General features: G+C 34.7%; 1 protein-coding gene across 1 annotated transcript; it reads left to right on the plus strand.

Annotated features, from left to right (window-relative positions):
• Positions 1-2775: 2775 nt before the first annotated feature.
• Positions 2776-11112, plus strand: LOC134705718 (uncharacterized). The gene is made up of 2 exons (XM_063564442.1): positions 2776-3481; positions 9844-11112. Exons 1-2 carry the CDS (start codon positions 3458-3460, stop codon positions 11110-11112), a joined length of 1293 nt encoding a protein of 430 aa, XP_063420512.1. The 5' UTR covers positions 2776-3457.
• Positions 11113-14817: the final 3705 nt, after the last annotated feature.

Raw genomic sequence — 14817 nt, forward strand, 5'->3', positions numbered from 1 at the left:
GATAATATATAACGTCAGTACCTAGCAAATATACGTCATCGTGTATTATTTGTGTGAAGTTGGTAGAGAATATCTATCAAAACGGTCTTGGTATCTTCCGATGAAATTTTAACAATAGATTGCAAGTCCAAAACTAGTCACTAGTCGGTAAATATATATTTTAAGAACAAGGTTAAAACTGATTATTTTTTGGTATGATCGGTCATGAGTAATAAATGTCGATAAATACAACCACTTACATCGATAAGGGATCGACTTGAGCTTCCTCAAGACAGATTGTTGCTGAAGACAGTGAACAGCAATACATGCGCTATGCCTTTGACGTTTAATGTTATTTCCTTTGTATAATATGTCTCATGTACATTCACTTTTATATTTTTATTTTGTAAATTCAAATGTAAAGTCAGTGAAAGATTATAAAAGAGTTTTTTATGGAACTTTCCCAGTGAGTTCGTCAGTGGAAAAGATAAAAGTCAGAATACACAGTACAGAAATGCGAAAAGTAAGAATTTGTATTGTAGATTTTGAAATAATGTTTTATATAATAATTAAAAGATTAATAACGTTCTTATTGACCTTTCACGTCTTTTTATGAAACCACTTTACACATTTCGTGTACCCGAAGCTCTTTTATGGCATAAATGTTTACGCCCGGAATACTCATACTTAACATTTTAAATCCTATGTTTGCAGAAAGGTTTTCTTATCACAGGCATAGATTACCTTAGCCGTATTTGGCACAACTTTTTGGGAATTTTGGATCCTCAATGCTCTTCAACTTCATATTTGTTTGGTTTATAACTATTTTGATATGAGTGTCACTGGTGAGTCTTAAATAGAAGAAACGCGCGTCTGGCGTACTAAATTATAATCCTGGTACCTTTGATAACTATTTTAGCCATATGATAAAATGAGTCACTTAACCAAGTATATTTTTGATTCAATAACACAAATTGGTGTTTTATTATGATTAAACTATATATCTGTTTATATACTTCAAGACTTTATTTACACTACAAACAGTTAAAAATATTAAAAAAGACAGACAAAAACAATGAATTGCATTCAATAAAATAAAGAACTAAACAATCTATTGAAATTCAAGATATACAAGCGTTACATATATAGATATAGGAAGATGTGGTGTGAGTGCCAATGAGACAACTCTCCATATCTCTATTTTTACATAATAAGCGTAAACATATATATCTTACTATACGAATAGATATTGGTACATCCCATTTATCTTCTTCATATTTTTCATTTTGTTGAATTCTTGTTTAAACCGGAAATGGTTCAGCATTACGTAGTTTAAGAGGTTTATTGAGCAAACTTGTAAAAAGAGACGATACCTCCATATGATATTCTTTATACAAATCAAAGTTTGATGACTATGTTAATTGAACTCATCTGAGGGGCGTAGCTAGAAAGAAACAATGTGCAAGCAACCCACAAATTTTTGGGGCCCTTTTACGCAGAAAAATGTTGTGTTTTTTTGGTTTTCGGTTATAGGACAGTTGAAAGAGGAGCTACATGTAGATAGGACTTATAAACAATTTATGAATGTAAAACTATTAATAAAGCTTCTGTATAGAGTAAGTCATGGTTAATTGGAAACATGAACTACACATTTTTCTTATACAGAATTTACTAAAAATTGTCCAAAATCTGCTCTTCGGGTCTAGGCAAAAACGAACTTCTTTATTACTTTGTCAATATTTACACTGCAACGCCGATGAATATGCAGTAATGCTAGAAATGATAACCAGTAGCTGTGCATTGTTAATCGTACAACAGACGTAGTACACTGATAGATTTCCATTGTAGCACTTACGAGATGTTATAAACCTACAACGTACGTATTCGCCATCGAGCGACCTCCCAATTGAATTCGTCAAATAACATACCAGGTCAGTTTCGTATGTCCCAGAAAATGTTGAAATTTGTTAGTTTGTTATATTTCCTACAACACGAAGCAGCAGATACGGCACAAAGAAGCGATTTTCTGATAATACCAGACGCGACTACACTCTCCAGTTCGATTATCATATGGTCTATAAACGCAAATTATAATGAGACTTTCCAATACTGTTTTGGCGTGTTTGCAGGGTGATTGGCTCTGTAGTCTGTCGAACACATCGCCGTGTTATATTTTTAACGATATCGAATGGTTCTGATAAATGTAATGCCGATTGGTACATCTCATTCCAAACAGATAAACCGTACTTTGTATAATTTGCTCCGAAATTACATGTCTTAGACTGAGTATAACAAATTCAAATCTTGTAAAAGCATGAAAAGATACAAGTTACTGTCCGATTTTGTCATGGTATTCAATAAAACTTCTATTTTGAAACCAAATGCTGTTATTTTATGACATTTCATCAATTAAAAAAGTGACAACATATGTGTTTCCTTTAAACATTTAATTTATAAATGTTTATTTTGCAATTTTATTTTGCATGCCAAATCGATGTGCACGCAACTGCGTGTTGGCGTATAGGGAGCTACGCGCCTGCTGAGTGAGTGGCGGGCAGTGATCTGTCCCAACTATATAGACATATTGTAATAAAAGCTACCAAAAATTCAGTTTAACCTTGAATTACATTTGCAAAATTGACCATGAGAGCCATATGAACAAAACTTTATAACAAAAGAGCTAATTAAAGTTCTAGGAGCGGCTACATGTGAAATATATATTGTTATGCCGGCTCCCCGTAGTTATTCAGTTTCTAATATGCATGTATGTTGTTGTTATGATCCATGATCAGAAGATGGTTATCGAATGTGTTTGATAAGTCAGGAAAGGCTTATTTTTGTATATATAAAACTATTAATTTGTATGATTTAAAACTGAGTATCATTGTTTTTGAGACAGATGATGTTTATTCTCGTACTGTTGGAAAATGAAAGTAGGCCATAGATTTTTGTTTACAGCTGTAAATAATAATTAAATGGTGATTCATGTCGGCATAATTTTACATCTTATAATTCGTTATGTTTGGGTTTCTTTTGTGTATGATTGCTAATTTCTCGGAACAGTTAAAGACTGTAAATAACTCTCGTTCCGATTTTCAATGTTGGTCACCGATCTAGGTGATACTTACATGTTTGATGTGTATTGGTTATAATGCTCGTTATTTGTTGACTTTCGATTGCTATATACAGTAGTTTGTATCTGTTTGTATCCATTACAAAAGTTTTCCAAGCTTTTAGTTGCATTTTAAATACTTAAACTATATTTATTCGTGAAGAACATGGCATTGTTTACTATTTTGTCACCGTTAAGGGAATTTCCCTAAGAAGAGTGATGGCTCGTGATTGGACGTCTTTATATAAGCTCAATTCTCATTGGTCAATTAAGGATATAAATACGTGTGGTTGACTGCGTCAAGGGAGATAGCTCAAACTTGTGGAAAGAGTCGTATGAAATAGATAGATAAACTAAAATACAATTATGTCGGATGTAATGAGTTTAAAAGTTAGTATTGTGAAATATATTATATTATTATAGTTTATTAAAGGTGACGGTGACAGATCTAAGTCCTGGTGATTAAATCTCGGTGACGGTGACTATAATATCGGTGACGGTGACTATAGCTGTCGGTGACGGTGACTATATAATATCGGTGACGGTGACTATACTTGCGGGTGACGGTGACTAAATATTTTTGTCACCAGATTTGGAGATTCAGATGTGTATAATATAAATTAATGAAAATATAACCGTGACTATTGAGATAGTAACAAAGATAGTTAATTGAAGAACAGATATGTATTTATAGGTTTTTAATATAACAGTTTGATGAAGAACAAGGCTTTTGATCTTGTTTAATAAGAGTCAATATATATGATTGAAACCTTGGTATTAAGGATTTGTGTTAAAGAAAAGCTATAAAGATATAGTTTATGAGTAGTATTCACTCTCGTGAATAATTGTAAGACCAACCATACCCGGGGGCACTGACCAGTAACAGCACCGAGAGTCCAGACTCGTTCCAGTATTTTATCTCATTAATAAAATGTTGAACTTCATTATTATTCTATTTTATTTTAATAATACTTATGAAAACAGGACTACAATAGCGCATTAATACACCTTTATTGGTATATAATTCCTTCGTCCTATTTCGGGTTTAGATCGGTGGTTTAAATTAAGACACCTTTCTCGACCTCTAATAGATTCCTTTTAATGTAACCCTGTTATCTCTGGTGCCCGACTCTAACGCCAGAGAGGCAGCGTAACAATTGGTGGCAGCGGTGGGATACCACTCTCAATATATTAGAGTCTAATATTGTTTGTATATCAAAATCTAAAGTTGTTATAAAAATAGAAATGGACGATTCAAATATCGTTACGTTCGGTCCCAATACTGGGAGTAGACATGAGGTAAATGAAACACTATCGAATGAAGTGATAGCTTCTAGTAGTGAAAACAATGTAGCAGCAGATAGAAGGATTGCTGACGCTAAAGTTGAAATGAAATTTATGGTAGATAAATGTCTTTCAGATTTTTCTGAGAAAATGGACAGTATGTTGGCAAAATTTGACCATCATTTAACAAATAAAACCACTCCAATTTTGGGAAGGGGGTATGATAGTTCGTCTATAAGTGCGAGTGGAGAAGCCAAACATAATAAACAAGATTTGAATAATAGCCATTTCACTGAGAACATCAGGGCTAAACCTGAAATAAAATGTAAAATTAAACCTCAGCTGTATGACGGATCAGACGATCTAGAAGAGTATCTCACACAATTTTATCTTTTGGCAGAACTTAATGATTGGGACTTAAGGTCTAAAGCCTTATTGTTGGCAAGTTGTCTAACAGGTAGCGCTCGTGCTCTTTTAAATGAAATGACAGAGGGTGAAAGGCATGACTTTGAATGTTTAGTGACAATGCTTAAAAGCAGATTTGGTTCTATAAATCGCTCAGAAGTTTTTAGAGCTGAGCTACAGACTAGAGTTAGATTAAGGAACGAAAGTTTGCCTGAACTGGCACAGGCAATTAAAAAACTTACAAGGCGAGCATATCCTGGTACTTCCCCTATTGTCAGGGATACCCTTGCGCTTGATTACTTTATTGACGCTATAACTGAAACTGACATTCGTCTAAGATTGAGAGAAGTAGGTCCAAAAACAATATATGAAGCTGAAAATATTGCTGTTCGTCTTGAAGCTTTAAGACTAGCAGATAGACAAAAAGGGCGATCAGTGAGAACTGCTGATGCATGTGACAGTGACGATAGTAAATTGGCTAGTGAAATAAAAGAAATAAAACTAGGCATACGAAATCTACAAAATGATGTAGGGGCTATAAAGAAAAATAATACTAATAGTCAACGTTATACCAATAATAACAATAATGGTTCACGTCAGCAAAGAGGATCAAATAATTTTGGGAATAGAAATAATAACCAAAATTATCACAGCTCGGAAAACTACCAAGCGTCGAGTGCGGGGGTCGCGGCTCGACCACGATAAAAAGACCCAACACAGTTATTTCAAATGTTTCTTGGGGAAAAGATAATGGATACTTTGTAGTTGCTAGTATAAATTCTATGTCTGTAAATATGTTGGTTGATTCTGGGGCGAGTGTCTCCATTTTGAGAAAAGATTTCTTTGATAGCCTTGTACTTGAGAATAGACCTCAAGTCATGCCAGTCAGAATGAATTTATTAACAGCAACTGGAGAGGTTTCAGAGTTTATTGGAAAAGTTAATTTAGAAATAAAATTAGGAAAACATGTTTTCAAACACGAGTTTTTGTTAGCTGAAATCAAAGATATGGCTATACTTGGTATGGATTTTTTGATGACTAATAGTATTGATGTTCTTTTTAGCAAAGGTTGCCTGAGAATTAAGGATGAGTTTATAACCTGTTTTACAAATAAAGGTGATAGCTCATGTTGTCGAATCTCAATTGCGGAAACAGTCGATATTCCGCCTGATAGTGAAATGATAATAAAAGGAGTTCCATGTGGCCCGGTTATATTTAATGAAGTAGGTCTTGTGGAGACAAACAGGTCGTTTATTGAGAAAACTGGTTTGTTGTTAGCCAGAGTAGTAGTTCAGCCAAATTCAAATATCATACCTTTAAGGGTTGCTAATTTTAGCTCAGAGCCGGTCAAGGTTTATAAAAACACAATTGTGGGTACTTTTGAACCTGTTGACTTAGAAACGTATGAAGTGAGTACTGTAAGTCGGGTCAATTGTGCAGATAGTAACACTAAAGTGGACATTCCTGATCATTTAAAGGGTGTATTTGAGAAAAGTTCCAAAGATTTGGATAATATTGAAGTCAAAAAGTTAAGGGAGTTTTTATGTTCTTATCAAGATGTTTTTTCAAAATCTCCATCTGATATTGGGCACACTGAAATCGTTAACCATAAAATAAATACGGGCAATGCAAAACCCATCAAACTTAAACCTTATAGACTTCCTTTGGCAAAGAGAGAGGTGGCAGAGAAAGAGATACAAGACATGGCATCAAGGGGTATCATAGAACCTTCAAGTAGTGCTTGGTGTTCCCCAGTGGTCATGGTCACGAAAAAGAAAGACCAGAGTATTCGATTCTGTATAGATTTTAGGAAAATTAATGATATTACTGAAAAAGATAGCCAACCGATTCCTCGTATAGAGGACACTCTGGATGCTTTAAGCGGCAGTAAGTGGTTCTCAACTCTGGACATGCGCAGTGGTTACTGGCAATGTGGTTTAGATGAGAAAGATCGGGAGAAAACAGCTTTTGCAATACCTGGTAGTGGTTTATGGCAATTTAAAGTGCTATGTTTTGGACTATGTGGGGCTCCCGCGACTTTTGAGCGGTTAGTCGAGAAAATATTTTCTGGTTTAACTTGGAGGATATGCTTAGTGTATCTTGATGACATTATTGTGTTCTCCAAAACTTTTGATGAGCATCTCAAAAATTTAAGTGAAGTTTGTGATAGGCTAAGATCAGCTAATTTAAAATTACATCCTAAGAAGTGCTTCCTTCTTCAAAAGGAAGTAACCTTTTTGGGACATAAAGTTAGTCATGAAGGGATAAGTACTGACGATGAAAAAATTAAGGCCGTGCAAGATTGGCCCACTCCCAAGAATGTAAAAGATGTACGTAGCTTTATCGGACTTTGTTCATATTATCGTCGATTTGTAGAAAATTTCTCTACTATTGCAAAGCCCCTTCATCAATTAACCGAGAAGTGTAAGAAATTTGAATGGACAGAAGCTTGTAATTGCTCGTTTGAGCATCTGAAAAAGTTGTTAATATCTGCACCTATCTTAGGTTATCCAATGGATGATGGTGGTTTTATTCTTGATACAGATGCTAGCAATGTAGGAATGGGGGCTGTTTTATCTCAAATCCAAGATGGGGTAGAACGAGTGATTGGATATTTTAGTAAAACGTTTTCTAAAAGTGAAAGGAATTATTGTGTCACCAGAAAAGAATTGCTTGCTATCGTCCGTGCAGTTAAAAATTTTCATCACTATCTTTATGGTCGATCTTTTACTGTTCGTACAGATCATGGGTCTCTTAGATGGTTAGTAAATTTTAAAAATCCTGAGGGTCAGCTTGCCCGCTGGTTGGAAACACTTGGTGCATATGATTTTCAAATAATACATCGCCCTGGTCGTATTCATTCAAATGCTGATGCATTGAGTCGTAAACCTTGTCCAGATGATTGTTCATATTGCTCGAAAGTTGAGAATAAATTTTCAAATGTGGGTTTAGGAGAGGTTGAAATAAATAACGAGATTTCAACTAAAGAAGTGGTAGTAAAGTCAGTTGTGGTTGATGATACGAATACTTTAACAGGCGCCGTTAAAGTTGAAGGTAGTCAACGTCTAGAGACTAGTAAGAAACATGAAGCAGCAGAACTTTATGCTAGTTATAGATCAGACGATTTAAACGCTTCTAAACCCTGTACAAAACATGAAAATGAAAGTGTGAACATATCTGATAAAGTGAAGGATGAAAGTGGATTTGCTTTAAAGGCATCATATGATGCTCGTAAATCAAGTAGTTCTGAAACTTTAAATGTTCCCAATTTGAAAAGGTCCGTAAAAATAAAAGGGAAAAGAGGATTTGCAGGAGAAACATCAGTGGATGTTTGCAAATCAAAGACCCCTGAAAACATAATTAACCAACGGGTAGGAGTAGTTAAAACTCGAAGTATGACACCCAATCATTTGGACCAACAAAAACCGAGCTCGTCATCTCCGATGCACGATGAACAATTTGTTGAGATAGGTTTTGATTTAGAAAATGAACAAGAAGATGACCCGGTGTTAAAGATAATTAGGGATTGGCTAGTAAACAATTTTAAACCCATTTGGCCAGAAATATCAAAATTCAGTCCGATTATCAAATACTTCTGGAATAGAATTGAATCATTTGAGATAAGAGACGGTATTCTATGTCGAAAATGGGAAAGTGAAAAAGGGGACAAGGTCACCTGGCAAAAAGTAATTCCAGAAAATTTGAAAGAAAGTGTGCTCAAGCAGTTACACAATAGTGTCACTGGTGGTCATTTAGGTATCAAGAAAACCTTAAGTAAGGTTAGACAAAGATTCTTTTGGTTTGGAATACGAAAGTATGTTGAGAATTGGTGTAACAAATGTGATGTATGCGCTTCACGAAAGCGACCAAATAGGAAACCAAAAGCACCTATGAGACAATATAATGTCGGTGCTCCTCTAGAAAGGGTTGCTATGGACATAATGGGGCCTTTGCCTAGGTCAATTCAGGGAAATAATTATTTACTCGTAATTGGGGATTACTTCACTAAGTTTGTACATGCCATTCCACTAAAATCTCAGGAAGCAGAGGTGGTAGCTCGAGCATTAGTAGACAATTTTATCTCGATCTTTGGAGTCCCCTTACAAATACATACGGACCAAGGGGCTAATTTCGAATCCCATTTGTTTAAAGAACTTTGCAAGTTGATAGATATTGACAAAACAAGAACCACGGTTATGAGACCCCAGTCTGATGGAATGGCTGAGAGGTTTATGAGAACCCTGGAAAATATGTTGTCTTCATTTGTATCGAACCACCAAAAGGATTGGGACAAATTTGTGCCCATTCTAATGATGGCATATCGATCAGCTGAACACGAAAGTACTGGTGTGTCACCTTGTAAAATGATGTATGGACGTGAAATCAATCTACCGGTAGATTTATTGTTTGGTAAATCTCCTGACACTCCTAAAAGTTCTATTTCTGACTTTGTAAATGATCTTGAACATACATTGTTGACTGTTCATGAATTTGCGAGAACCAATTTAAATGTTGCTAGTGATGTTATGAAGAGAAACTATGATCATAACATTCACTTAAAGCTGTTCAATCCTGGTGATCCAGTCTGGTATTACCAATATCAACGGAAAGTTGGTGTAAATCCGAAATTTCAGAGACCTTGGCATGGTCCATTTGTTGTTACCCATCGACTGAATGACGTCTTATATAGAATTCAGCTGGGTCCAAGAATGAAACCGAAAGTGGTTCACCATGATAAACTCAAACCTTATTTGGGAGATCAAAGTCCAACCTGGTTTTCATAGTTGATAATTATCAAATTTAGTTTAACTTGGTTCTGATGATCAAAGTTGTATTGTATGCATGTTGGTTATTTTTTTTTTATATATATATATTTAATACATATGATTAAGTATTGAATACAAAAAGTGTCCTACCATATATAGGTATGACCGTTACTGGTAATTAAATTAGTTTTACTACTCTTTGTATACGTTGTTGAGTTGTGAAAATATAAATTATTATAATGATCAGTCCATGATTATATATCTCTCTCTTATGATTGTTATTTTATTCTTTTATAGAGTAAATGGATGTGTGTTATCTGTGAAGATATGACATTTGATAAGAGGTGGTTCCTGGAGAGACACATACTAGAAAGACACTCAGACTTTGCCTGGAAGTGTCCAGAATGCAAGAAATTATTCCAAAGACGGAATTCAAGCCATGGATGCAAGGTTCTAGAAAGCCAGATGATATGCTTTCAGAACAGCTCCGGACGTAGGGGAAAAGAGGCGGAAGAAGATTTTGAAAAGTTTAGAACTGAGGAAATGCCAAAGAAAATCAAATTAGTAGATGGTAATGGGAATGAGATCGAACTGGCACCCAGACGTAATAGATATGCCAAATCAGAGATGGGCGAAACCAGCTACAGAACCACTGGTACTAATAAAGGAGTGGAGTGGAAGAAGAGAGGAAGCTCATTGAGGGAAACATCGAGAAAAAGAACTGATAGATCTGACATAGAAGACAACAAAGAAAATGGCAACCTCTCCGGGCCAACTCCTGCAAAGATTTGTAAACCATCAGAGACAAAAGAACAAAGGCTGAAGAAAATTAAAGACGTACTACAAGATCTTATGAGTGAGAATGGGGAAACCATAACCATATCGGTAGAGCCAGAGGCAGATAAAGTAGAGGGAAATACAAGCAGCCAATTGTTAGAGGAAGAAGTCGAGCTGCATGTATCAGAAACTGAAGTGAAGACGTTAGAGAAAGCAAATAACTATAACAAGAGTTCCTCCTCCTCAACAACATCGTCAGGAACGTCGTCTAGCTCTTCTAACTCCTCAAGGACAGTAAAGAAACCAACTCCAGACAGTAGACCACAAAATACGGAGAACGTTGTAGAAGAACCTGTAGAGACCGAAATCGATCCAATCAGGAATGTTGAATTTTCTGCGAAAACAGAATTGGTAGAGACCTTCTTACAGTCCCTACAGGACACACAAGAAAACACACTTACCCTCAATGTTGGAGGGATGAAGATAGAAACAAGTAAAAACACACTCAGAGCAGATCCTTCATGTGTATTTGCATTAATGCTGCAACCGTTAAGTCCATTCCGACCATCAAACAACGTGTATTTCTTTGACCGAGATCCAGCTCACTTTAAGATAATTCTTAATTATTTAAGGAACAATTGCAACGTAGAAAAAAGATATCTACCTAGAGAACACATATATCTGTATGAGTTATTACAGGAGGCAAAGTTTTACAAACTGTCAGGGCTTGTTTCCATAGTACAGGAGAGATTAAATGACTTATGTGCTTGCAGACTCAGTAGTTTTTAGACTTTGTTGTTAAATTTGTTGTAGTTTGATGTTTGTTGCTAATATGTTTAGTAAAATTTATCTTGGGAATGAAATGATATCTTTGTTGTTAAATCCACATAGTACAGGCATACTGTCAGCTGAAAAAAAAAATAGCTACTTTGATGAGTTTTTCCTAAGCTGTATCAATAAGCTTACTAAGCTCATATATTTGGGGACCAAATCCTTAAGGAAGGGGGCAATGTTATGCCGGCTCCCCGTAGTTATTCAGTTTCTAATATGCATGTATGTTGTTGTTATGATCCATGATCAGAAGATGGTTATCGAATGTGTTTGATAAGTCAGGAAAGGCTTATTTTTGTATATATAAAACTATTAATTTGTATGATTTAAAACTGAGTATCATTGTTTTTGAGACAGATGATGTTTATTCTCGTACTGTTGGAAAATGAAAGTAGGCCATAGATTTTTGTTTACAGCTGTAAATAATAATTAAATGGTGATTCATGTCGGCATAATTTTACATCTTATAATTCGTTATGTTTGGGTTTCTTTTGTGTATGATTGCTAATTTCTCGGAACAGTTAAAGACTGTAAATAACTCTCGTTCCGATTTTCAATGTTGGTCACCGATCTAGGTGATACTTACATGTTTGATGTGTATTGGTTATAATGCTCGTTATTTGTTGACTTTCGATTGCTATATACAGTAGTTTGTATCTGTTTGTATCCATTACAAAAGTTTTCCAAGCTTTTAGTTGCATTTTAAATACTTAAACTATATTTATTCGTGAAGAACATGGCATTGTTTACTATTTTGTCACCGTTAAGGGAATTTCCCTAAGAAGAGTGATGGCTCGTGATTGGACGTCTTTATATAAGCTCAATTCTCATTGGTCAATTAAGGATATAAATACGTGTGGTTGACTGCGTCAAGGGAGATAGCTCAAACTTGTGGAAAGAGTCGTATGAAATAGATAGATAAACTAAAATACAATTATGTCGGATGTAATGAGTTTAAAAGTTAGTATTGTGAAATATATTATATTATTATAGTTTATTAAAGGTGACGGTGACAGATCTAAGTCCTGGTGATTAAATCTCGGTGACGGTGACTATAATATCGGTGACGGTGACTATAGCTGTCGGTGACGGTGACTATATAATATCGGTGACGGTGACTATACTTGCGGGTGACGGTGACTAAATATTTTTGTCACCAGATTTGGAGATTCAGATGTGTATAATATAAATTAATGAAAATATAACCGTGACTATTGAGATAGTAACAAAGATAGTTAATTGAAGAACAGATATGTATTTATAGGTTTTTAATATAACAGTTTGATGAAGAACAAGGCTTTTGATCTTGTTTAATAAGAGTCAATATATATGATTGAAACCTTGGTATTAAGGATTTGTGTTAAAGAAAAGCTATAAAGATATAGTTTATGAGTAGTATTCACTCTCGTGAATAATTGTAAGACCAACCATACCCGGGGGCACTGACCAGTAACAGCACCGAGAGTCCAGACTCGTTCCAGTATTTTATCTCATTAATAAAATGTTGAACTTCATTATTATTCTATTTTATTTTAATAATACTTATGAAAACAGGACTACAATAGCGCATTAATACACCTTTATTGGTATATAATTCCTTCGTCCTATTTCGGGTTTAGATCGGTGGTTTAAATTAAGACACCTTTCTCGACCTCTAATAGATTCCTTTTAATGTAACCCTGTTATCTCTGGTGCCCGACTCTAACGCCAGAGAGGCAGCGTAACAATATTTCCAGATGATATGAAATCCAAGCGGTGGCTGCTTTCCCCCAAAAGAGTTCCTTAAAAGATGATTGCTGATTTTTAGATACTATAAAAAAATGGGTATAACTGATGTTCATTTGAAAGTTATATGGCCGCCATCATCATCATGTGTTGGTTGACGAATGGGTGCACATGTGGCCCAAAATCTTTATGAAGAAAAATCTAAAAAAGAAACTGCAAGCCCTAATATATCATAGCAACTCGAATATATATATATATAATATACAGGTTCTGTTAAAATGCAAATGCATAACGTGGATTTTAAACAACTAGAAAATTTAAATCATATCTTTTATCATAGAGTTAAGATATAAACGCACACTCACTGTCAATTTGTGTAGTCCATTGTGATAAGAAGCAAACAAAATTATTTTCGCTATTCGTATGTTTTTTTTTTGAAGTACAGATTAAATATCGTCTATCCGTATATAACTGATTAATTATTTGACAGAAAATACTAATAATTGATTTCTTCACATTCACATTTTGTTCACCTAGGAAGGCCGTCTTCATTACCGGTATTAAATTTATAGTTGGATAATATGACTTTCGTTTAAATTTCAAGTTGAAACCCAAATGATTAAATTGCCACCTGTATTTCAGACTCTTTAAGTGCATGGCATATTGTAGGGTCACATTTATTTAAAAAAACAATGTTATTTATATAATCATTTATGTCTTTTGCTTGGCGACGCATATTCCAACATCTTTTATTCATATTACGAAATCATATAGGCAAGAACAAACACTGAGTATTTAGAACATCCGATGTTTTGGTTCGATGCTCTGCTCATGTCCTCTAACCACTAGATAGTTAATTCTGATTTTCTCAGACTGCTAATGACGTCTTTATAGTTAATGCGAAGGAGATGAACTTTTTGATATTTCCCTCTGGGATAACACGGTTTATGTTTCGATAGAAATGGGGTTTTAAGACAGATTTCAATAATAACTCTTGAGTTGAAACTGTGTATTTGTGTTAGTTTCTTTTGTGTTAAGTGGCCATCAGATGAGTTTAATCCATTTCAACATGCATTTTTCTCTTTGTTGTGATGTTCATCACTGTCGTTAGTGAAAAGTATAATCTAAAATACTGAACTCTTAAGAAAAATTTGAAACGGAAAGTCCCTACACAAATGGCAAAATAAAAATAATAAAACACATCAAACGAATAGATAACAACTCATATTATGACTTGGTACGGGCATTTTTTTATGTAGAACATGGTGGATTAAAACTTGATTAAAACTAGCTAAACCTCTCACTTGTGTGACAGTCGCATACAATTCCATTATATCGACAGTGATGTGTGGTTATGATAGGTAAATAGTTATCAAAAGTACCAGGATTGTAATTTAGTACGCCAAACGCGCGTTTCTACATAAGACTCATCAGTGACGCTCATATCAAAATAGTTATAAAGCCATTGGGGATCCTAAATTCCAAAAAAATGTGCCAAATACGGCTAAGGTAATATATTCCTGGGACAATAAAATCCTTAGTAATTCGAAAAATTCTAAGTTTTGTAAACAGGACATTTATAAAATTTGCTACATAATTGATATTCATTTCAACACCTAAGTGCTAAGTACTGTGATTGGTAAAGGTAAACCACGAAATGAAATGTTTCGTGAATGACAAATTGCATATAGGCTTTAATGAAAATTCGGCAAATCCACGAAAATAAGTATCCACGAACATGTACGTTTTACTTAATTCACGAAAATTGGTACCCATGAAAATAAGTGAATCCACAGTAAACAAATTTATCAAAGCGCAATAACACAAAGTACAGAGCCACGTCATATGTAACACAGAAACACACTAGCAAAACCGAAAGACAGGCATACAAAACATTTTATCATTTAACAATAATGACGAAATGTAAAATACAGAACC

The sequence above is a fragment of the Mytilus trossulus genome, chromosome 1 (assembly GCF_036588685.1).
Source record: "Mytilus trossulus isolate FHL-02 chromosome 1, PNRI_Mtr1.1.1.hap1, whole genome shotgun sequence".
Classification (NCBI taxonomy): Eukaryota; Metazoa; Mollusca; class Bivalvia; order Mytilida; family Mytilidae; genus Mytilus; species Mytilus trossulus.